This window comes from Eptatretus burgeri, chromosome 2 (genome assembly GCF_056783735.1).
Source record: "Eptatretus burgeri isolate ZD-2024b chromosome 2, Ebu_testis_v1, whole genome shotgun sequence".
In the NCBI taxonomy this organism is placed as follows: Eukaryota; Metazoa; Chordata; class Myxini; order Myxiniformes; family Myxinidae; genus Eptatretus; species Eptatretus burgeri.
Genome location: NC_140962.1, coordinates 1906508 through 1932622, shown reverse-complemented (window position 1 = coordinate 1932622; position 26115 = coordinate 1906508). Strand labels below are relative to the sequence as shown.

The 26115-nt window shown below is 46.1% G+C and overlaps 1 protein-coding gene across 2 annotated transcripts in view; it reads left to right on the top strand.

The window, feature by feature from the left end:
* Positions 1–26115, top strand: part of NMD3 (NMD3 ribosome export adaptor) — a 105965-nt gene that overhangs the window by 19661 nt on the left and 60189 nt on the right. For both annotated transcript variants that reach the window (XM_085860460.1, XM_085860470.1), the window contains 4 exons: positions 3737–3865; positions 4055–4145; positions 18470–18548; positions 18761–18857. In XM_085860460.1, the coding sequence (XP_085716586.1) occupies positions 3737–3865; positions 4055–4145; positions 18470–18548; positions 18761–18857 (396 nt within the window). The remainder of the gene's footprint in view (positions 1–3736; positions 3866–4054; positions 4146–18469; positions 18549–18760; positions 18858–26115) is intronic.

The window sequence follows — 26115 nt, the reverse complement described above, 5'->3', positions numbered from 1 at the left end:
GTGGAACACATCTACGTCATAGCTTGGCTTGTCGAATTGCAACGGCGAACGTAGAAATGAAAAAAAGTTATAACTCCGTGCTATAATTCCACGGCGCCCCTACGGCCTGTAAAATATAGCCAAACGGTGTAGGGCCACCCTGAGGCCACCTCAGTTTCTCTGCGGCCGCCGCACGTTTCTGTCAATTCAGAGGGCGTATGGCCGCCGTATCCGAGCCGTAGAGCAAATGTGACCTAGGCCTCAGTGTCAGATAGGGTTCGTGATGCATATGCAACATGCTGGAGATTACCGGTTGTATTTGTTTGCAACAACGCACACCCAATGCCATATGAAGAGCCATCGCAACTGAGAACAAGTTCCTTGGATGGGTCATAACGGTGAAGACGGCATGGTTTTAGCGGCCTTGAACACTCTTGTTTGGGCAACTTCCCATTTCCAGACAACGCCTTTCCTGAGGAGAAGATGCAGAGGCTTGATGGTTGTGCTTAGTTGAGCCAGGAAATTACCAAAGTCGGTCAACATAACCAGGAATGCACAAAGTTCTGAAATGTTTTGTGGCATTGGTGCATTCGCAATTGCTTCAACTTTGCTCCGAGAGGGCAAAATGCCTTGACTGGAGATTTAATAACCCAGGTATTCAACTTCACGTGCCATAAAGGTATACTTTTCATGCCTTAGGCGTAATCCAGCTTGTGACAGCTGATTGAGGACTTTGTTTAGGTTCTCGAGGTGTTCATGTTGTGACTTGCCAGTTACTAGTATGTCCTCCTGGAATATGATTGTCTTTGGTACAGTTTTCAATAATGTCCATCTTGCGTTGGCAGAGCGTATGTCAAATGGGCATCTGTTGTACATGAAGAGTCCTCAATGAGTGTTGATGCATGTATAGGGCTTGGAATCATCATCCAGTTCCATTTGAGCATTGGTCAAGTCAAGCTTAGTGAATGTTTGGCCACCCATGAGAGTGGTGAGCAGATCCTCTGCTTTGGGCAAAGGGTAGCCATCCAGCTTTGAATAGCAGTTGATCGTCGTTTTTGTAGTCCCCACAAATGCACACTGTTCCATCTGCTTTGAGTATTGGAACTAAAGGTGCTGCCCAGTCGGAGTATTCGGTTGGTGAGATGATGCCCTCACTCTGCAGGTGGTCAAGCTCACATTCGATCATTGATCACATCATGTAGGGCACAGATCTCGCCTTATGGAACAATGGCTGAGCATCTGCAGAAACATGAATCCTCACTTTGGTCCCTGCAAAGGTGCCAACACCGTCGCTGAACAGGCCAGGGTACTTGTTGAGGATGGTATCGTATCCAGCATCAGAGTTGGAGACTCTGTTTATGTCACTCCAATCAAGTCTGATTATTCGTAAAGAATCTCGGCCTAAGAGGGTTGGGCCTTCTCCACACACTATCAGTCGTGATAGGACATGAGTGCTGTTTCCATATCCTACAGTTACGTTAGCTAAGCCAACTACAGGAGCCACCTCCTTGGTGTATGTTCTGAAGTCAGAAGATATAGGCCGGAGTGCAGGAGTCTTTGTCGGAGGGTAGATGGAGGTGAACTTGCTCTCGCTCATAATTGTCTGGAAGCGCCGGTATAAACTTCCATCCTTACCGGGATCTTATTGATTGTTACATCAACTATAATTGGAGCGTCGGAGCTCTGTTCGAACAGAGAAAACCTCATAAAGTTCCTCACTCTCGGCTGCAGGCTGTGACCTATCGTCCGCTGCATCAGGGTTCACCCCAATGTGATAAGCAGGAGACAGGTTCTTCAACTTGGATCGAGAACAATGACACTTTAAGTGTCCCCGCTTACCACAGTTGTTTGTCACAGGTATAATTCCTGCACTGACATTGGAAAGCTTGATGATTACCACCACAATGCCAACAAGTTACCTCAACCTTCTGGGTAGATTCAGAAATGTCAGGAGGTGGAGGTGAATTTGGTGGCTTTCTAAAACACTTTTACTTCTAGCCAAAGGTTACCTTGTTAACCGATGGGTCCTGCTGGATAGCTTTTGACTTGTTGGAGATTACACTCAGGCTCTCGGCAGTTTGCATACACGCAGTGGCTATTTCCAAGACTTCTGCCAAATTGGGGTCTGATTCAGGAAGGAGTTTCTGCAGAATTGAGTCCTCATTGATGCCTATTATAAAGAAATCTTGCATCTCTTCGAGTTTATCTGTGAACTCACAATGTTCGGTGAGTCGGCGTAAATCATCCATGAACTCAGATGCTGACTGACCATCTTGACGATGGTGGGTATAAAATTTATATCTTGAGATGATCTTATATTACCCGGTTTAGGGTGATAGTCTGTCTATTCACAAGATTGGCGAGCTCTTCATACGACTTGTCAGAAGGTTTGGCTGGGGCAAGAAGATCTTTGAGGCTGTACGTCGGGGCGCCGCACACGGTCAGTAATACAGCTCGCCGCCTTTCAGCGTCCTCATCGGTGTGCATTTTGTTTGCCACGAAGTACTGCTTCAGACGATCGGTATGGTCTTCCCAATGATCCCCCACTGCGTATTCTTGCAATATGCCGATGCACGAAGACATCCCATCTTCATCGCCACTGTAATGTATTCAATAGACAGGGACGAAGGCTCTGAAGTGGGAACAACAGGTTTAATTCCGACACGGGCACAGCACAGCACAACACAGCATCGGAACATGGGGCGGGTCACATGACTCTGCTTAACCACGACCCGGTGCACTCATGTATGCATACATTAGCATAAACTGCTGATGCATCTCAAAAACCTTCTTCTCTAAAATGGCTGAACAGATAGTGGCGAAATTTTACATGTATGACTGCCTATTCATGAGGAAGAAAACGTTCTCACATATGATGTCGTAGGTCACATGGTTTGCCAGCCATATTGGATTTACCCTAAAACCAATAAAAATAATCTTCAGAACGGCTGGCCAGATTGAGGGGAAACTTCACGCAAATGCTCCCCAAGCCTTACGGATACCAGGGTATTCACGAATAATTTAATTGATGTCATATGGTCTGGCAGCCATATTGGATTGAGCGAAAATCTTTAAAAAAAAATTTTTTTCTCTTGAATCCCTTCATCAATCGACATGAAACTTCACAATTACAATCTAATAGTGATGGGGAATATATATTTGAAATTTCAACTTGATCAGATGCATGTTGTGGCAGCCAGAATTATTATTTATTATTATTTTTTTTATAAGGCTCACTTGGCTGTGTCTGGATGAGTTTGAGGGTAGAGGAGTATCAGCTGAAATGTGAATCCTATCCAGATTCCTCCTGATTGCTTCATCTTTGCTTTTTGCTTGTTTGGGTTCCTTTTGATGACTCCCTTGCAAGATTGTACCAATTTGGTTTTCCATTTGATTTTTAATTGAATTAATTTTAATCCCATGTCTGAATTCAATTAAATCATAATAAACGTCATGGGTCAGGGTCACGTGTCTGATCAAAACGGGACATCGTGGTACCTGGTCATCACTGCCAGCAGTTATAAAGTTGCAGTTCTAGTTTTGTCTATTATTAATTACATAACACCAGAACACAAGCGATACACAAAACTCCACAAACACCACACAAAGCAAGTACTGGTGAAGGTCTCCAATCTCTGATTGCTCTTTTTCTTGTTTGACTTGCCACTCCAACCTCCTGTATTGCTTTCAACTGAGTGCCAAAAGCTGAATATTTTTAATCTTGCTGTGCATTTTTGACCATATTTTCCTTCTCCAGGTGCAACCAGGCTGTGTGTTGCAGCAGGTTGTGGTGGTAGAGTTTGTGGTGGTTTCGCAGACGTGTGATGAATGCCACCGACGTAATGCGAAAGACTTTTGGAGAGCCGTTGTACAGCTTCGACAGCAGGTCACTTGCCATAGTCCTACAAGTTATTGATGTTGCATTCAATGGTTGTTCAGTGAATGATATTCCACAAATTAAATTTGTTTGTTTGAGTGAAAATTTATTTTTGAATTTTTGATAAAATTATTTGTAGGCTTCCCTTGAAATAAATTTTTGTTTTAATATCTTCTATGGTTTTTCACATCCTTCTAGACGACCCACAAAAAGACCTTTTTCTACTTGGAGCAGCTCATTCTCAAACATGGAATGCACAATGAAGCATTGCGAATAAAGGAAAACAATGGTAAGTATTGAGATAGAGGATAATGAGCCTACTTCTCCGACTACCATTACATATTTTCCATTTCCTGTGCTGCAGCAATAATTAGATTTTTCTGCAATCCAAATATGATTCCACTGGGAACTGAAGTCTCCACCAGCCCCAGGATTCATCATATTAATAAATTGCGGCTGTATCCTGCCGTGACCCAGAGTAACAATGGTCCTGATTGCATTGACTAATGTGGACTGCTCCAAACATACTGGACAATCAAATTCATTGGGCCAAAAGTTAGTTTTACTCTCCATCCTACGATATAAAATGAGGCAATTGGATGTATGTGTAAAGTATATGGACACCCCTTCTAATTAGTGGATTCAGCTATTTCAGCCACACCCATTGCTGACAGGTGTATAAAATCAAGCACACAACTATGCAATCTCCATAGACAAACATCGGCAGTAGAATGGGCCATACTGAAGAGCTCAGTGACTTTCAACGTGGCACCGTCATGGGATGCCACCTTTCCAACAAGTCAAGTTCATAAAATTTCTGCCCTGCAAGATCTGCCCCAATCAACTGTAAGTGCTATTATTGTGAAGTGGAACGTCTAGGAACAACAACAGCTCAGCCGCGAAGTGTTAGGCCACACAAGCTCACAGAATGGGACCGCCGAGTGCTGAAAAGCGTAGCGTGGAAAAATCATCTGTAGTCGGTTGCAACACTCACTACCGAGTACCAAACTGACTCTGCAAGCAACATCAGCACAAGCACTTCGTCAACAGCTTCATGAATTGGGTTTCCATGGCAGAAGAGCCACACACAAGCCGAAGATCACCATGCGCAATGCCAAGTGTGGTCTGGAGTGGTGTAAAGCTCACCGCCATTGGACTCTGGAGCAGTGGAAACGTGTTCTCTGGATTGTTGAATCACGCTTCACCATCTGGCAGTCTGACAGACAAATCTTGGTTTGGCAGATGCCAGGAGAACGCAGCTGCCTGAATGCATAGTTCCAACTGTAAAGTTTGGTGGAGGAGGATTAATGTTATTGGGCTGTGTGTCATGGTTCGGGCTAGGCCCCTGAGTTCCAGTGAAGGGAAATCTTAATGCTACAGCACACAATAACATTCTAAACGATTCTGTGCTTCTAACTGTGCGGCAACAGTTTGGGGAAGGCCCTTTCCTGTTTCAGCTTGACAATACCCCCATGCACAAAGCAAGATCTATACAGGAATGGTTTGTCAAGATCGATGTGGAAGAACTTGACTAGCCTGCACAGAGCCTTGACCTCAACCCCATCGAACACCTTTCAAATGACTTGGAGCGCCAACTGCGAGTTAGACCTAATCGCCCAACATCAGTGCCCGACCTCACCAATGCTCTTGTGGCTGAATGGAAGCAAATTCCCACACCAATGTTCCAACATTGAGGGGAAAGCCTTCCCAGAAGAATGGAGGCTGTTATAGCAGCAAAGGGGGGACCACCTCCATATTGATGCCCATGATTTTGGAATGAGATGTTGGACGAGCAGGTGTCCACATACTTTTGGCCTTGCAGTGTATATCGCCGCATGTGGGGTAGATGGAGGAATTTCATAGCAAAGGTAGGATTGCATAGGGTAGCAAGGCCTGTGGATGTGGAGGATACATCTCAATGTAAATTCAGTGGGGAAGCTGTGAGCTTAAGTGTTGCGTGTCACCACATGGTGGATAGTGCTGTGTTAAGTTAGGTCGGGTCTAAGGCTAATTTCTTACAGTATGTGATTGCCCCCTATGAGCTTTTCCGATGTTTTTACTTTTCAAGTCCGGCGATAAAAAGGAATCTCGTCCTTAGAACACCAACAACCGAGTTTAGCATTTCCGAACAGGCGAAAACCCTGCCTCCAGGAATGACTACGAGTGAGACCATGCCCCTGAGGTGGATGATGGATGGGTGTGATGTCAGAGGGAAGAGAGTGGAGGATTGAGGCAGGATCTGCAGCTGGGACACAAAACAGGAGCATGAAGGGAAGTTCTATGAGGAACGCGATTGAGACAGAGGCTTTAGCTGGTCGCCCTCAACATTACGGAAAAGGCAGCATGAATCCTGTTGCTCGTTTGTGTGAATTTGCACACATGATGGAGCAAGACTCTAGCCATTGACTGTTTGGTTGGGTCATGTGAAACCGTGCCTTTGAGCCTCGTGTTGTGCCATCCGGGAAGAAGGCGGTGCCATTTTGCAGAGGAGCGGCGTCGGCAAGTGCGATTGTAAAAAGAGATTTCACGGCGGTTCCTGGGCCCTTAACGAAAGGACCATCCGCACAAACTACCTCCGATACGCTTCCCACACAGAGAGTGATTGGGCGCCATTTTGCGAGCTTCCCATGCAGGATGATGCAGGTTCGATTGCCAAAGCTTATATGAGACCAATTCTGGACTCGAAGTGAAGTGCCAGGATACTGGAAAGATTTTTTTGTTTTATCCTTTCCCCTTGTCCGTTTTTGGAACTGTGTGTGGAGGCGCCTTGACTTTAAGCATTAATTTACCTCAATATTTGATATATTCTCTTTATTACGTTTTGCTTTATTTCTATTATAAATATCCGATTTGTAATTAAATCTTTTATTATTAGGATTGCTTGTGTCTTTCCATTAATTGTGGGTTTGAGTATAATCCCTTGTCCTCCATCTGGGTAAACGTGGCTAGTACATGCTTCACCGCTCTCCCGTCCCGTGCCGCCGCCACAATCTCCAAGGATCATGTGTTCCCCTCTAAGGGAAATAGTTCGGTCATCCATCGAGGTCGGTCTTAAACTGGCGTGGACACGACAATCTGCATGTCAATGTCTATCTCTCTCCCCCTCTCCCCCCTCTCCCTATATATATTACCTTGGGTTTCCACCAGACTGTGGAATCGCAGGCCGTCGCACACGGATAACTCGGTTATGCGGCGGTTCGCAAATCAACCATGAATGCCAATAACTTGACCACGTGACTTAGGGTCCTCCATCGACTGGATATCGGTTACCTAATGGCCGCGTGATCTAATTATCGGGGGACACGCCCTTGGTACGCCTTGTTTAAACCGGATCAACTGACTGGATCAGATGCAGCTGAGCATCACTGCCAAGGACGTACCGGTTAGAAAACAGATCGATGGGGGGTAACGTCCTGGCTAAGCTAGGATACGGACCATGCTGGACCAATGAAGGAAAAGGCTAAAACGAGCTGGGAACATTTCTATACAAAGCATTTATTTACAATCAGGTGAGGAAAGGTGTGTGGCACAGTGAATGGGGTTTATTATTACGTACAGCAGGGATAGCAAGGAATTTGTGGGGTGTGACAAAAGGCAAGCAATTTACAAAAGCAGACACAGATTATCCCATTTTATCTTCTACAATCTTAACTTCTGCTACGACAGGTGCCATCACATGCACACAGACGCAAACCCGATGAAGATTACATAACCAGAAGGAAGGAGAGCAGATGAGGACTGACGGCCTCTCAATACCTGGTGTGGTCGGCCGAAAGTACACTTTGGGGGATGCTCCGTTTGAGCGATCCCACCTTAAGAGTCGGCGCATTATATCCTGCTGAATCACCTTGCCCGGGCTCGTGGAAAGATGTGCTCCACACTGGTTCAGAAGAACCTCTGTCGCACACCAACCCCGAGTGTAGGTGCAGCGACAGCAGACGAGGTGCAGTGAAGAGAGGGTGGAGCAGAGACGTGAAGGAGTGGACGGCTTCGCGATCTGCCTTTTATAAGCCCCGGGCGAAGGGTGGGGTGACAACCCGAAGCAACGCGCCGTCACCTGAATCATGCTCAATATTGGGTCCTGGCCCCGCCCTGTCAGGCTCCTGGGGCCGGAAGCGGTCTCATTCGCACATTCGGCTTAACACTGCCCAGAGCCTTGCACTGCTTTGCGACCCCCCCCCCACACCCCGCGACCCCCATCCCTCCCGCCCGTCCTGCCATGTTCTGGTGACTGGACGAGGGTCGCGTCGGCCCCGTGCTCCCATTCGGGGCAACCCCGGCGAAACACAGCCGGCGCTGCTGACGCGCCGGGCCGTCCCTCACGCCACATGGCCTGGGCCGTGCAGCACACCTCTGCTTGGTGGCAAACTCTGTCGATGCGGAAGTGCAAGGAGGTGCTGGATGACCTTTCCCGTGTGCGGGAGATGTTGGTGGTCGAGGTGGTGAGCTTTTGGGGAGCGAAGGTTGAGCAAGGTGAGACGCCGTTGTAAATTGGCGTGCAGATTTGAATGTGCTCGGTAGCGAGTTTGTTCAGGTGGCTGCCTGGGTGCTGTGCCTGCTTGAATCTGCACCATGGTTAAAAGGAAAGGGTTGCAATGGAAACTGGAATTGAAAAGAAGATAGAGATATAATTATCAGACATGGCTATTGGACCCACGCAATGCACTTCGTGCCGTTAACCCACGAGACATGAGGGGAAGGTCTGACTGGACGAAGACCAGCAGAATAACTGCCTGGGGATCACTGTCTGTTGGGTGCCATTGCCTTAGAGGCATGCGGTTTCGCAGAACCGCAACAATATATATGCATATATATATATATATATATATATATGTATATGTATATATATTGTTGTGGACTTTCGCCACTCTGGCGTGCGGACGGCCGCCTTTATCCTGATTGCAGTCGCGTGCGCCCACCGACCGTGTCAATCTAGTCACAGCTTTTCGGATCAATGCCGAAACCCAGCTACGGGTGTTGTTAACCACACCATAGATCAGCCAACTCTTCTGCCTACGCGCTACAGGGTTGATCGCCGAATTGTCGATGTACCTAATTATTCGCGCAGACAGAAATACCGGGGGTTTACACCTCAACGGAGCCTCCACGAAAACGAGCCGCTTAAAGCAGCTCGTTCCATTTGAGTTTGCCGAGCGGTTTTATATCGCCAAGCCCTGTTGGACCAGAAGTACGTTTTATCGGCTATTAATCAGCCAACTACTTATTCCGAACGCAATTATGGCAGTTTAATGGAGGAAGGGACGCAACGAGCAGGTGAATATTCAAACAAAAGGGAACATTTATTTCCAATGCACTTATGCAAGCAAGGCAATGAACAGGGGGAAGGGGACAAGACACGAGCAAGAAAACCTACAGCCGTTATCTATTTACCATGCACATGCACTGAGTCGGTTCAAGACTTAGTAGACAAGGTGCCACAGACTTTCATGCCAAAAGAAACCCCAGAAAGAAAGAAAAGCACCGGGCTCGTAAGCCTTTATAATTGCTCGGAGCCGGGATGACCGCAGGGGCTCCGAAAGGCCGTGCGGGTTACCTTCGTCGCCCTCGAGGCGACTCGATGGTCTTTTTGGCGGCGACCCTCCATATGTCCCTGTGGTCAAAGCGGAAACTGTGGTAATGGCGGCTTGGTTGGTCCAGGCCTAGCAGTCCGGCCTGGTCGATCAGGCCTGGCTGACGACGCTTCAGAGGAGCGAATGGGCCTTGCTCTTGTTGAGTTGATGCTCTTTAAGAGCCCGTTCACTCCTCAGCATCGCTCAGACCGTTATGTAGCTGGCTGGCGACTTCTCTCCGGCAGCAACTCGACCAACTCCGACCAACTCTGGCGCTCTCCACACCGACTCCTCTGAACTGGACTCCACACTCCACCGGACTCCCAACTCCACTGGACTCCAAACTCCACTGCAGGCTCAACTCTCTGGACTGTAACTGCCCAGCCCCCACTCTCTCTTCTCGGCGTTTCAGCCCAGCCTTTTATCGGCTTCGGGGGGGGGGGTGGGGGATGGCGCTTGGTCTTTCACATTCGACTATTCACCCCCGGCTGGCTCCGCCCCTTTCGTCTTTTTGATCCGTTTTGCAAGTCATGCGCGGACGTTTTTGAGATCACTCTCCCAACATGACCGTGTTTGGAAACACCCTGCCGCTGTGAGTATGCCATCGTGTTCGCCTGTGGAGATGTTGGTTGTTGGGGATGTTGTTGCTGGTGAAAAGATGGCGGCGCTGTGGAGATGTTGGTGAGGAGATGTTTGTTTGTTGAAATGTTGTTGTTTGTGGAGATTATGGTGAGGACTTGTTGTTTGTGGAGATGATGGTGTAGAGATGTTATTTGTTTTAATATAAAGATAGAAAAAGAATAACGGCTAACTCAAAGATGCACAGCCCGGTACACGAATAAATCCCGTTAGACATTGGTGGGGAAATCTCACCTGGAACACACACTTATCGACATAACTGATCTCTGGGGAACCTGAATGGTGTTCTGTGAATTTCCACAACCGTAACAATATATATATATATATATATATATATATATATATATATATATATATATATATATATGTTGTTCTTCTTTCAGCTGCTCCCTTTAGGGGTCGCCACAGCGGATCATCCGTTATGATCCGCATACTGATTTGGCACAGGTTTTACACCGGATGCCCTTCCTGACGCAACCCTGGTCGCCTCTTATGACACAGGGAATAAGGATAGGGTTTCGCCATGATTCCGGGCTGCCCTGCACCCTCTCATGGCGCGGCCCAGTGCAGAGCACCCGTCCTCAAGCGATCCTCCGACCCAAGCCTCCGAGTAGCCGGATTACAGGCGCACGCCACTACGCCCGGTTTTATATATATATATATATATATATATATATGTATGTATATGTATGTATATGTATATATATGGTGTGTTCAAAAAGTATCCGACCTTTGTTCATAAAAATTGCTCGTATCCAGATACAAGAAACTTACACTAATCTTCTTCAAAGTAGTCCCCTTGGGCTGCCACACACTTCTCCCAACGGTTCTGCCACTGTCGGAAGCAGCACTGGAACGCCTCTTTTGGGATGGCGCGCAGCTGGTCCGTCGCATTCCGCATGATGTCTTCTCTGGACTGAAATCTGGTCCCTTTCAGGGGCATTTTCAGCTTGGGGAAAAGCCGGAACTCACACGGAGCCATGCCGGGAGAGTAGGGAGCCTGACGAAGCACAGGTGTTTTGTGTTTGGCCAGGAAACTGTATCGAATGTGAAGAATGGGCGGGCAGGGCAGACCCCATGAAGGCCCTGTCCAATCGGGACAGACGACGACGTCAGCTTTGCCAAGGCCCCTCCCTGCCGAGGGGGGTCTATAAAGTACGTAGCGATCCTCAGAGGAGGGTTGAGTGCTTGGAGTTCGTGGAGTTCGTCGTTTGATTTGAGGGTTCATTTTCTGGGGGTGGTTGAGTTGGTGGAATGGTCTTGAGAAAGAAAGAAGGAAGGTCGTTAGTTCTTTGGTGGTCGGAGAGTTCGGTGGGTTCGTTGGCATTGTTGCAAAGTGTCAACTCGCGTCTCGCCTCGGCGGCCCGCGCTCTCCACTCAAGTTCCTTCACGGACACGAACTCCACACATACGGTGGTGGCTGAACAACTCAACCTTTGTCAGGTGCCACACCATGGAGCATCCCTTCCCCCGATACTCTCAGGCACCGAGAACTGCGACCTCAACTCCCCCCTTCCGAACTGCGAAAGGTCCCCTTTTCATTTAATGGGGTTTATTTTGTCTGAGGGTGTGTCTGAGTGTGTGGCACCTGTCCTTAAAGTAAATTGTATAAGATTTTTTATTGTTGTAATTGTTGCTTGAATTAAGCTCGCGTAAGTCTGCACTGTGTCCGCTTTTTTTTTTTTTTTTTTTTTTTTTTTTTTTGTATACCTTGGTCGAGGCTCGTATGAGAGCGAACACACAACTCACAGCAAGGAGGCATGAGACAAGAGGGGCGGGAGTGGAAGGGACAAAACATTGGGGAACAGACACAGGTGAACTGTGGAAGGGAGAGGGATGGGGATGGGACGGGGAACATGGCGAGGGGAAGATGGACATTAAAGGGACTTTCAGGAAGGAAAGCAGGAGAATTGAAGGAAGTGGGCTTGGGTGGATTATCGGGGGTAGAAAAGATCGAGGATTTGGATGGGGGAAGATAAGAGGTGGTGGTGAACAGCTGTTTTGAAAGCCTGGAGGGAAGAATGGGAAAGAATAGAGTGAGGAAGTTTATTCCAAAGGCGGGAAAAAGAGGAATGAAAGAGTGAAGATGAGCAGTGATTCGTGATTTTGGTAGTTTTACCAGAAGGGGGTTGTTGGCGGACCTTGAGCGCCCTGTGGAAATGTGGTTGGGACAAATCACAGAGAGAGCAGCGGGGGCAAGGCTGGAGGGGAGTCGGTAGAAGACAGAAAGACCACCGACCAACCTGCGGTGATTGGAGTGAGAGGCCCAAAGACTCAGCTTCATTGCGGGAGATGCCAATGATCTTAAAAGCCCTGGTTTCGACAGCGTGAAGTCGAGAAAGGTGGGAGGCAGGAGCACCAGCCCAGAGGGGAGAGCAGTACTCCATCAGGCTACGGACAAAAGCTTTGTAAGTGGTCAGGAGCTCAAGAGGGCCGAGGAAGGACTTTGCACGACGGAGGATTCCCAGTCGGCGACTGGCTTTTGAGGCAAGGTTGGAAATGTGACTTTCCCAGGAAAGGTCATGGCAGATAGTGAGACCCAGAAGCTTGAAAGAAAAGACTTCTTCCAGAGGATTGTTGAGAAAGTGGATGGGGGGGTTTTGTAAACGGTCCTTTCGAAGAGACATAGTGAGAGTGTGAGATTTGTCTGGATTGAAAGACATGTTCCACGTGTTGGACCAGTTTGTGATTTTATCCAGATCTGCAGTGAGCGAAGAAGCTGCTGCTTGCCGGTCTGAGGGATGACAGATGGTACGGCAGAGGGTGGAGTCATCGGCAAAGAGAAATAGAGGATTTTCCAGAGAGTCCGAGAGATCATTGATGAAAACCAGAAAAAGAACAGGGCCCAGAACGCTACCTTGAGGAACTCCAGCCTGCACAGGAAGAGGGGATGAAAGAACTCCATTTAGGGCCACACGTTGACTGCGACAGGAGAGGAAGTCTGCGAGCCATGAGTGGAGATGGCCTTGAATACCATGGGAAGAGAGTTTGGTGAGTAGGGCAGGGTGCTGTATAAGTGTTTTATAAGTTGCTGTAAAAATTGTCGCACCACATCTCTCTCTTCTTTCCTCTACATAACACACCAATAAACTTGTTCCTGTACCACATGTTTTTCCTTGCCTAGTGTAAATACATCATTGTAGAAATGTTCCCAGTTCATTTTTGTCTTTTCCTTCATTGGTCCAGCATGGTTCGGATCTGAGTTTAACCAGGTCTTTATCCCCGATAATCTGTTCATTCGAGCCGGTATGTCCTTGGCAGTTCCTCTCGGCTGCATCCGATCCGGAGTTGGTAGTTGGTACTCCACCGTAGTTGTTAGAGTGATCCGGTTCAGGCAAGGCGTACCGAGGGCATGGTTCCCCGGTAGTCGAAACCGCGTGGTTAATTAGGTAAACTGATTACACCTGACAGGAAGACACTACGCCACACGGTTGAGGTATTGGTGTACACGGTCGGTTAAGCGACCCGCCGCGTCAGGAATTATCCGTGAGTAACTGCGTACAATTCCGGGAGTCTGGTGGGAGATGACGTAACTTCACCCACCTAGTGGTCATTCTCGCCACTGGACCCCGGCCCGCAACAATATACATATACGAGGTGTGTTCAAAAAGTATCCAACCTTAATTTTTCGTGCGTAAACAAATGAAGCTAGGGAGGCATGGTTTGGTGCACGTATGTAGGTGATCCTAATTCGTATGCGTGAATATTTTCCCGCCTGCTGAAGCTGTCAGTCGCCGACAGACCGCCGATGAGTGAGGAAGTGTAAGTGAGCGCCGTTGGATTTTCGTTTTTGACAAAATGACGGATCACTGTGGTCTCATCGCCAGTGATCACTGTGTTCAAGAAGTTGGGATCGCTGTTCAGTCTCCAGCATGTCCTGTGCGATCTCCAAACGGAGTTGCTTCTGCTCGATCTTTAGCAGCTTTGGCACGAACTTCGCTGAGATTCTCCTTAAGCCCAAATCCTCAGTCACAATGGAATGAACGGATCCAATGCTGACGCCCACCTCGTCTGCAAGTTCTGATCGTGATTCGACGATCCTGCATCAGCAGGGTCCTCACTTGGTCAATGACGATCTCATTTCGGGATGTTGAGTGCCTACCAGAACGTGCTTCACTTTCCACTGATGTGCGACCATCTTTGAAGCGGTTGTACCACTTTTATCTGTGTCGTGCTCATTGCTTCGTTCCCGAAGGCCTGTTGAATCTTGCGGATCGTTTCCACTTGGGAATGGCCACGCTTCAAACAAAATTTGATGCAGTAGCGTTGTTCAAGTTTTTCCGTCATTTTGTCAAAAACGAAAATCCGACGGCGCTCACTTACACTTCCTCACTCTTCGGCGTCTGTCGGCGACTGACAGCTTCTGCAGGCGGGAAAATATTTACGCATACAAATTAGAATCGCCTACATACGTGCACCAAACCACGCCACCCGAGCTTCATATGTTTACGCACGAAAAATTAAGGTTGGATACTTTTTGAGCACACCTCGTGTATATATATATATATATATATATATATATATATATATATATATATATATATATATATATATATATATATATATATATATATATATATATATATATATATATATATATATATATATATATATATATATATATATATATATATGTGTATATATATATATATGTGTATATATATATATATGTGTATATATATATATGTGTGTATATATATATATATGTGTGTATATATATATATATGTGTGTATATATATATATATGTGTGTATATATATATATGTGTGTATATATATATATATATATGTGTGTATATATATATATATATGTGTGTATATATATATATATATGTGTGTATATATATATATGTGTGTATATATATATATGTGTGTATATATATATATGTGTGTATATATATATATATATATATATATATATATATATATATATATATATATATATATATATGTGTGTATATATATATATATATATATGTGTGTATATATATATATATATATATTGTTACGGTTGTGCAAATTCACAGAGCACCATATAGGTCCTCAGATCAGTTATCTCGACAAGTCTGTGTTCAGATAGATTTCCCCACCGATGTTTAACGGGCAATTATTCGTGTGCAGGGCTGTGATCATTGAGGTCGCCGTTTTTCTTTTACTATCTTTATTTTGGACCAACCGCTTCACAACAATCACCTCCACCACCAACATTGCTCATCAACCACCTCCTCCACAACCGCCTTCACAACAACCACCTTCTCCACAACCACCATTACTACCACCACAAAGTGCCACTAACCATAACAACCATGATCACCTCAACCACCAACCGAATTTCAACCACAACAACCACCTTCTCCACAACGCCAACCACAGCCACCATCTCCTAAACCACATCTCCCCCAATAACCAAAAAAGAACACCATCGCCTTACCTTCAACTCCGCAAACGCCGCCATCTTTGCGCCAGCCACGGCGAGTTCCCAGCGAGCAGCGTCGCTGCAAACAGACACGGGGGTTTCCTCATTGTGCAGGACCGGTGATCTCCATAACGTCCGCTCTCCTTTGTTGGCGCCAGGGACGGTGATTTCAACCACGTCCGCTCGCTCCGAGCTTCGCCTTGAAATTCAGATCAGGAGATCGAAAGGGGTGGAGCCAGCGGGGGGGGGGGGGGTCAGAGGTGAGGGACTGGAGTTCAAACCTCACCTCGCGGACCCCATATAACGGCGCGCTGAGCGCCAAGTCAGAGAGTCTTCGGTCTGTTTGGAGCTGTGTGAAGACCAAGGTTCGAGTCCAGTGGAGACCAGTGAAGGTCTGGGTTCGCCGAGGAGACGGGAGCTGGGAGCGCAGCCAAGCCTGCCGTGCCGCGGAGAACCGCGTTCGCGTGCGGGACGTGGGGAGAGCCGGAGAGAGGTCGCCAGCCAACACCGAACGGTCCGAGGTGATCGGGCTTTGGGACAGTCTGAGCGACGCTGAGGGACGGACGGGCTCTTAACGAGAGCATCAACTCTAAGAGAGCAAAAGACCCGTTCGTTCCTCTGAGGCGTTGCCGTCTGGACCCGAATCACCAGGCTGCACGACAAGGCCTGGGCCGAACCGTGGTAACGCCAGCTGCCGTGACGATGGGACGTCGCGGTTTGCCCCAACGAGGCACCACGAAGGTGAAGGTAACCAGCCCGGCCTCTCGGAGCCTTTGCGGTCTTCACAGCTCCGGGCTCATAAAGACTCCAAGAGGTCCAGTCTACCCCTTGTCTGTCCTGGGGTTTTTCCTTGTTTCTTTGCGTGAACGTTGTGGCGCCATGTCCTGAAGTAGAACTGTTAAGAGTGTACATTATAGATAGACGGTAGTAGCTCTTTTGCATTGCTTGTGGTTTGTCCCTTACATGTTGCATAATTGCATGCGTGCTCACCTTGATTGCAAACATACCTGCATGACTGCATCACTGTTTACGTGTGCATTGTCAATAAATGTGCTTGTTTGAATGTTGACCTGCTCATTGCGTCCTCTTCCCTTAACTTGAAATGCCATATTGCACTCGGAATATCGTTGGTTGTTAAATAACCGATAATAGGATCTGGTCCAATGGGACCTCGCGATAACACCCCACTCGGTTATCCCAAAACGGAGCAAGTTGCTCAAGCGGCTCGTTTCCAAGTGCCCCTCGTTGAGGTACAATCTCTCGGTAATCTACCCGTGCGATTAATTAGGTAAATCGACTATTCGGCAATCGGACCCTGTAATGCGTGGGTAAAATACGGACAAGGTTGTGGTGTGCTTAAAACACACCCGTGGCTGGTTTTCGGCGTTGAACCGGAAAGCCGCGACTGGATTGCACGTTCGGTGGGCGAAGCGGCCGCTATTGGTTAAACGCGGTCGTTCGCACGACGGGCGGGCGAGAATCTACAATAATATATATATATATATATATATATATATATATATATATATATATATATATATATATATATATATTTTATTTATGGGCCTGTTGGTCCATTGGACCAAATTTTCATTGGTCTTCACTGCCTTTTAGCATACCTGCCTGCTGTACTGCTTGAGCATTATCTTGCCTTTCACTAAGCCCAGATGTGCTTGGGCCAGGGTGAGGATTACATGTTTGTTATTATTATTGCCATCTGAAACTACTGTTGTTATTATTATTGTTAATATTATGAGTATTAATTTATATATGCTTTGTTAGATTGTTATTGTTGTTTTTGTTAGAATGATAGAATGTTTTTGTTAGAATGATCACAGACTCTGGGTACCCTGCATTAACATGGGGGGGGGGGGGCAGAGGGTGCAGGACCACAAAGGAGACTGTAGAAGGCAGAGAGACCACTGACCTATCTGCAATGGTAAAGTGATAGGCCCCGTGAGTCATCTTCATCGTGGGAGATTCCTAAAATCTTAAAGCCCTTGGTTTCCACGGCGTCAAGCTGAGCAAAATTTGAGGCAGGGGTGCCGGCTCAGAATGGAGAGCAGTACTCCATCAAGCTGCGGACCAAGGCCTTGTTCGTGGATTGATCAGGTCTGCCAAGGAAGGACTTTGTATGACTGAGGATGCCCTGTCGGAGATTTCCATTGAAGGCCAACTTTGAAATGTGGTTTGCTTAAGAATTTTAATTTTGTTTTCTCCACAACCACTTCAGTAATTGTCACAAATCTTTCAACATCAACGCATGGAGAATTTTTTTTTTAACAGTCATATGGTGATTGGATAGAAAATTTGGCCGCAGTTCCAAAAAGTGTTTTCTGTCTGCATGGGTTGCAGGGTTTCATGCATCAGAAATAAACAGCAAATGCCAAAAAAAAATTTGTGCATGAAAAATGTTGGCATTTAAAATTTGTTTTGGAAAGCTCCTACAATTCATGCCCCTGTATGTTAATTTTTCCTGCCCATCATGCAATGATTTAATCAATTTGATAATCGTCACCTGGGATTTATATGAAGTAATCCCTTCTCTTTACTGCAGTTTAAACTTATTTTGCACCAGCATTTTATTTACCAGGTACCACTGTTATTACGTCACCTCTTCCTTGCTGTGCAATGCTATCAACTTCAAAATCCTAAAAAACACCAAGTCAAACAGCACTGTTCGAGCATTTCCATGTTCTCTTCAGCATTATTTGCAATCTTCATTCACACAACCGGCATCAAATGGATGAGATCAGCATGCCTTGAGTCCCTGGGTGACATCACAACTCGTGGTGGTCGCCTTGTGGGGGGGGGGGGGGGAATTCACAATTCTGAAAAGGCATTGCTCTGTTCATGACAATTATAAAATGTTTAAAATTTTCATATATCTATGGTGATTTTGAAAACTAAAATTTCTCAAACGGACATGTCATGAATATGCATGTCATGATGACTCAACATCTGATCGGTGGTTTGTGACTGTGTGCAGATGGGTTGGATTTTTATTTTGCAGCAAAGCAACAGGCACGGAAATTGGTTGACTTCTTGCTTGCAATTGTTCCATGCCGGTGAGAATTTGTTATCTTGCCATTACTGATGGTATAATCTAAGCATTCAACATAGAATCTCCATCATTTTAATTTTTTTGCTGCCCGACTGCTTTCCTCCAGCATCGCTCCTTCAATGTCCCAATTGTCCTGACGTTTGCCCTTTGCCTCCTTGGCCACCTTATTTTCCTAACATTTCATTTTTATTTTCGCTATTCTTTTTTTCCCCCCAGATATAAAATGTCAGAAAAGCTGATATCCCATGATATCCACAACAATACTTACAACTACAAGCATTCCTTCTCAGTGGAAATCGTACCTGTTTGCAAGGTAGCACCTGACATTCAGTGATAATTTGTATCTTAAAAGTGCAATGATGTCTTGGCAGTAGTAACCACTTATCTCACATCATCAATTACCTCCAAATGTGGCTTGGATTTTATAAATGCAAGGGAAAATTGTCTCTCCACTCTTAAAGGTGCTGTCACACCTTGACGATTTAGCCAGTGTATGCCGACTTATGAAAAATTTGTCTAAAACGCTGGCACACGTCGAATACGTTATGGGTAAGTTTTGTATACATTAAGAGCACGCTGAAAAACTGCCATACGTCGTTGTACGCTGGCTTTCATCGTTGTACTTTGCAGTTGTCCTCAAATTTTAGCATGCTTGAAATTTTACGACGTATGCCAGCGTATGACTCACACGTTCCGCTACGCTGGCCATAAGTTGTAGGCACGTTATGCGATTGTTGACACATGTCGACACACGTTACTTGTAAGTTACTTATCAGTCGAAACGCGTCGAGGTAATGATTAGCGTACCCGAAACTTATTTATAACCTATGAGTAACGTGTTGTATGCACGTTACACGATCGTTGCCCACACGTCGAGGCACGTTATGCGATCGTTGACACACGTCGAGGCACGTTACTTGTAAGTTACTCATAAGTCAAAACGCGTCGAGGTAGTGCTTAGCGTACCCAAAACTTATTTCTAACCTATGAGTAACGTGCTTTGAACTTATGTGTAACGTACCTCCAACGCATATTGACATATGTTGACGTATTTGATTGACGTCTTCCGGACGACCACAGAGCTTACTGAACATGTTTCTAATTTACAGCGACCATATAATGGCGTATTGTCAGCGTTTAAAAAAAACAAACAAACAAAAAAAACCAATAACTTCTGATATTTCGTCACGTGCCGTTACGTCACGTCCGATTGCCTCTTCAGTTTGCTCATGTCTTATTCTTAGTTCCTCCTCTGAATATTTTCTGTTTGAGGATATTGTCACGTCGACGTCGAAACTTAAAAGCAAATGTCTAAATATATTTTAAAATTCGTGATAGACTAAAAAAATAAAAATAACAACAACAACAACTTCAGATATTTCGTCACGTGCCTGCACGGAGCCAAGGAGAAAAAGAGAAAATGTGCCTTGATGGAGAAAATAAGTTTCGGGTATGCTAAACATTACCTCGACGTGTTTCGACTTATGAGTAACTTACAAGGAACTTGTGTCAATGATTGCATATCGTGCCTACAACTTATTTCCAGCGTAGCGGAACGTGTGAGCCATACGGCGAGTACTTCGTAAAATTTTCAGCATGCTTGAAATTTCACGACGTACGAGACGTACCACGAAATATGACAAAATACTTCATCGTTTTTCAGCGTGCTCTTAACGTATACACAACTTACCCATAACGTATTCGACGTGTGCCAGCTTGGTTCGGCAAATTTTTCATAGGTCGGCATACGCTGGCTAAATCGTCAAGGTGTGACTGCGTGGTTGACACTTCCAATTTTCAGGCGGTTATGATTGAAATCGGCGTGCGGAAGGTTTTTAACAGGCTACACCACGAGTTCGTCGGCGATACGTGCAGCGCGCTATGCATAAGTTAAACTATCGTTGGGCATAGGTTGTGAACGCCGACAACAGGCTAAGCATTCGTTGGTATAAGTTATCTATAAGACAACGAAACGTTCTGTGCCCATTACTAATATGTTATGCATCCGACCAACATGTTATGAATACGACCAAAACTTAAAAAAAACATCAATTTCAGCGTACGCCAACGTTTTACATACATTTTTATACGTTGCCATTGCTGGCTAAATCTTCAAGGTGTGACAGCGCCTTAAAGAGCAGCGTGCATGCACATTGTATGCACACTGCTCTTTGATTCTCCTTGGCACATTGAACACTTTTTGTTCATACCAAATATGTATTTATTATTCGTTCGTATGCAGCACAAGGCTGCAGGGTTGCATCATTGGCTGAGGGCATGTCCCTCTGCTTGTTAGGGCAGTCATTTTTAATTTGTTTATGGTGCCAGTGATATCTTGCCGATTCTTCGCGAAGGACACCATGGGATCTTTAACGTCCACTACTGAATGCTCGCAGATGGAATATCTGTTTAACGTCCATCCGAGGGACAGCACACCTTGATGAATCACCTGGATGACAGTTTATAGTTGGGTCGCGATTCAAACCCAGGCTGGACAGCTTAGAGGCGAGTGTGTACCTCTCGGTCGAGGTCATCCTGTCAGCCCACCTTTATGATGACATCGTTGTTAATGCACTCTGTCCAGAAGCTAACCAGCGTTTTAATGTCTGCATCATAGCCTTCCTTCTGAGTTGTTCTTGATGCAGTGTAACCGGGTGTGATAAGCTCTTCAACTGATTCAAAAGATCATCTTGTAACATGGCGGAGTATGGAAAAACAAAAAAACAAAAACAAACAAACTGCATCTGGAGTATTTGACAGCCCACCACAGAAATGCATGATTCAACTTATTTTTACTCTTTGGGGTTAATGGGAAGTTGCATGACCTTGAATCGGCCAATATGACAAGAACAGCGAGCGGATATTGCTTTTTGTCACAAATCCTCTATGATTGATTCAAGGGGTGTATTTGTTTTGTGTAGTTTCTTGTTGGTATACCGACCATTCTCTGTGGAATTAATGGCCTATTATTTATGGATTTCATAATGCTTTTATGATTGTTAGTGTTTGAAAATTAAGAATAAAGTAAAATTTGACAGGTATTAATGTTATATGATAGATTATATGACCGTTAGAAGGATCACACTTATTTAAGTGATTTATAGAATCTTCCAGGCATGCAACCATCTTGTATTGAGTGGTTTCTCGAGAAAGTAGCTTTCTTGAAAGGTTGTGGGGTGGGAGGACAAAGTGGTAAAACAGGGATAATGGGGAGAAGAGCAAGCCAGTCACCTTTTGCCTTTTTGTTGTACAATGCTGTGCTGGTGTATCAAGTGTTGCTTTCTTTGTTCCTGTGAATACAAGAAAGTGTATGACCATACTTAACTTACCTCCAGTTAGAAATGAATCAATCAAAGCATCTTGGTTGTGACAGTTTTGCGTGTGATGCATTATTGTTATTCAGAAGAATGTTATGAATGATTTCTATGAACTGCAAATTTTAGATCAGTGGTCTTTAACCTTTTTAAACACAAGATTTATTTTAAAACCTAAATACAACACAAGATCTACCCTTAAAGATTCTACTTTACTCAAACTCCAAAAAATGTACGCTATGCATTAACACTCGCCTATTCTTAGTCGCTATGCATTAACACTCGCCTATTCTTAGTGTGACATTTGTGCTTTCACACCGTCTGTGAGTGCTTTGAAGTCTGGGTCATAGTTTGAGATGGCCAGTCTCATACATTCCATCAGATGGGCATCTGTGGGATGAGTGCAATATTTGGACTTAGCTTTTTCCAACATGGAAATCATCATCTCACAGAGGTATGTGCAACCAAAGTCAGCCTCCACCTTGAGTGCACAGAATGTCAGAAGAGGGTAGTTCTCTCTCTTGACAAGTCCCCAAAAGTCTTGGTCCATTGACCTGGCCTTCAGCTCTGTCTTGTTGCATGGTGATAATCTCCATGTCAAATTTGCTGCTTTGTTCAAACACCTGATGAATGTTTGTTGTCAGTTCTCCAACGCTAACTTGAAGAAAAGGATTTGAAACGAACATAATGATTTGTACCATCTTATCTACCTCCTGAAATTGTCTGAATTCATTTTCCAATCTGTTCAGGTGGTCACCGAATTTTTTGGGGGATGGAACCCTTTCTCTTTGACGTTTTGTAGGATTTTTCTCCAGATTTGGGAAGTGCTCTGTCACATTGTTCTTTAACTGGGAGGACCACAGGCCCAGTTTCAACTTGAACGCATTCACTGCACTGATCATGTGTAACGAGTCTCTTCCTCCCCTGTAGTTCGTGATTCAGCTCATGATTCAGCTCATTCAATTTTACCATTATGTCCGTAAGAAATCTCAAGTCGAGCAAACACGCATTATCTGACAGCTCGCTGTACACCTCATTTCTTGATTTAAGAAAGGTGAAAATTTCAGAGATCATATCTAAAAATCTGTGGAGGACTTTTCCTCGACTTAACCACCTCACATCTGCATGATGGATTAGCTAATCGTAGGTAGGATTTGGGTGGGGTTAACGAGGGTAGAAAAAAATCATGATTTTAAACAAAAAGGTGAGCTGAGATGGTGGTGAACAGCTATCGAGAAGACCTGGAGGGAAGAATGAGATTGAAGAGGATGTGGAAGTTTATTCCACAGCTGGAGAGTGTTCGCAGGTTGGGGGGGGGGAGGAAAGAGGAACAAATGAGAGGAGGTGAGCAATGATCCTGGATTCAGGTCGTTTCACCTGAAGGGGGTTGATGGTGGACCATGCGAGCCCTGCAAAAACTTGTGGGTGGGGGGAGGAGACAAAGCATGGAAAGACCAGAAAGGAAGTGGGAGAAGACAGAGACCACTGACCTGTCTGTGATTGTGAAGTGATAAGCCCTAGACTCAGATTCAATGTGGGAGATTCCAATGAGCTTAAAGGCCTTGGTTTCCACAGTGCTAATATGAGCAGATGTGAGGCAGTGGAGAGAAATACTCTATCAAACTATCAAGCTGTGGATTAAGGCCTTGTCGGTGGATCGGAGTTCAGGTGTGCCAAGGAAGGACTTTGTACGACGGAGGATGGCCAGTTGGTGGCTAGCTTTGGAGGCCAACTTTGAAATGTGGTTTGCCCAAGAAAGATCATGGCTTATAGTGAGGCCCAGGCATTTGAATGACAGCTTCCTCAAGAGGACTGCCAAGAAAGTAGATGGCAGGGTTTGCCAGATGGTCCTTTTCAGAGAGAGATAGTGTTAGTGTGAGATTATCAGGATTGAAAGACATGTTCCAAATGTTTGACTATTTTGTGATTTTTTGTTTTTGTTATTGTTTTTGTTTTCACAATCTGGTCTGGAGAGTTTGGAGAGCAAGGTCTGAAGAGAGGGAAGAGGCTGCAGCCTGTCTGAAGGATGAGGGGGGTCATGGCACAGGGGGAGTCATCACCAAATAGAGGATTTTCAAGAGGGTCAGAGAGATCATTTTATGAAGATCAGGAAAAGGACTGGGCCCACAATTCTGTGTTAGGGTATTCCAGCCTTGACAGGAAAAATCTGACCAATAATCCAAAAGGACTGAAAGGAAATCTGACCCTACAAAGGTCCTGGAAGAAGGAATGGCTGCAAAGAGGGTCAGGTCAGGTATGGGAGCATGTGCCAGAACAGCGCGTCGCTGCGTCCACTTTCCGCCGGTACTCCAGGGGCCTCCGTCTGGCCTTCCCCCAGGCAGATGCCAGGCCCATCCCCATCTCCTTGAGATGCTGGTCAACCTGCTGCAACCACGAGGCACGTGGTCGGCCCATTGGCCTCCTCCACTCACGAGACTCCCTCGCTGAGAGAATCTGGTGAGCAGGATCAGCGTCAGGAAAACGAGCCACATGTCCATACAGCCGCAACTGACGCTCACCGACCATGCAGGTAACAAATCTCATCCGAGTCTCTCTCAGCAACCGCTCGTTGGACACAAAATCTGACCAGCGATAGCCAAGGATTCTCCAAAGAGACACCAGATACCAAAAGAATTAAGTCTCCGTCTCAGATCCTTGGTCAGAGTCCAAGTCTCACATCCATAGAGCAATACTGGAAGCACCAAGGACCTGAAGACTCGGACTTTCGTCCTCCCGCACAGGTACCGGCAGCGCCACACCCCATAATCCAATGAATCCATGACTCCCCAGTCCCGTCCCAGACGTCTATTGACCTCTGACTCACAGCCAGCAGAGACATGAATATCACTGCCAAGGTAAGTGAATCTCTCCACGACCTCACCACAAACAGACACAGACAGGACAGCAGCATCCAAGATGTCATTGAAAGCCTGGATCTTAGTTTTGACCCAAGAAACCCGTAATCCCAGCGGCTCCGACTCCTCATTCAGCACCCCGAGGGCCCCCAAAAGGATATCTAAAGTCTCCGCAAAGATGACTGCATCATCTGCGAAATCAAGGTCCAAGATCTTGACATTCCCAAACGATGCACCGCAGCTTGATCTTTCCGACATACTCCCGAAAATCCAGTCCATACAAGTGCTGAAAAGTGTGGGGGTCAGTACACACCCCTGACGAACTCCAGTAACAACTGGAAATTAGTCAGAGATGGTACCACCACACCTCACAGCACTCTCAGTACCAGAGTTCAGACATCAGATCGATCAGTTTTGGTGGCATCCCACGAAGACCAAGAGTCCTCCACAGGGCATCCCGATTCACTGAATCGAACGCTTTACAGAGATCAACATAGGCTGCAAGCAGCCCCTGTCGAAACTCTCGTCTGCGTTCGGTGAGGACACGAAAAGCAAGGATACGATCAATCGTTGACCTCTTTGGTGTAAAGACTGACTGCTCTGGACGCTGGTGCTCAAGCAGATGGTGGCGAACCCTATCAAGAATTATCCGAGCAAAGACCTTGCCCGGCACTGAGAGCAACGTCACCCCTCGGTAGTTGTTGCAGTCTTGGCGATCACCCTTCCCTTTCCAGAGAGGGACAACAAGGCCCCTCTTCCAATAACTTGGGATGATGCCTGTGTTCCAGGCAGAGCACAAAACTGCATGCAACGACACGAGTGCAGCATTTCCACCAGCCTTGAGAAGTTCAGCATGGATGCCACAGATCCCTGGAGCTTTGCCCCGTTTCAACTGGTTCACCGCAGCCCGTGTTTCCACAAGCGAAGGTGGACCACAGTTGATTCGAGGGTCAGCAACAGGGATTGTAACACCCTTGACGTCCAACTCGACAGCTGGTGGATCAGCCTGGTACAACCGCTCAAAGTAACCGGCCCAGCGGGCCTTCACTTCAGACTCCTCTGCTAAGAGCCTACCACTCTCTGCTCTAACTGTAGTGCTCCGAGAGATGGGCTTGGATGAACGCAATGCGCGAATTCCCCTGGAAGCGGGACGAGAATCACCTGTCCACAGGTGATGCTCTACCCCCTCACAGATTCCTCGCACATAGGCCTCCTTGTCCACCCTTAGTGCATGTGCAGTTTTACTCCTCAGCTCCCTGAACAGCTCAGCTCTGCCATTCAGCCTGGCCCTGCGACTCTGGTCAATGGTATCCAGTGTCCCTTGAGAGACAAAATTCTTCTTTGCCCTGCGGTGAGTTCCAAGACGTCCACCGGCAACGTCAAGGATGGTGGTCTTGAAGGT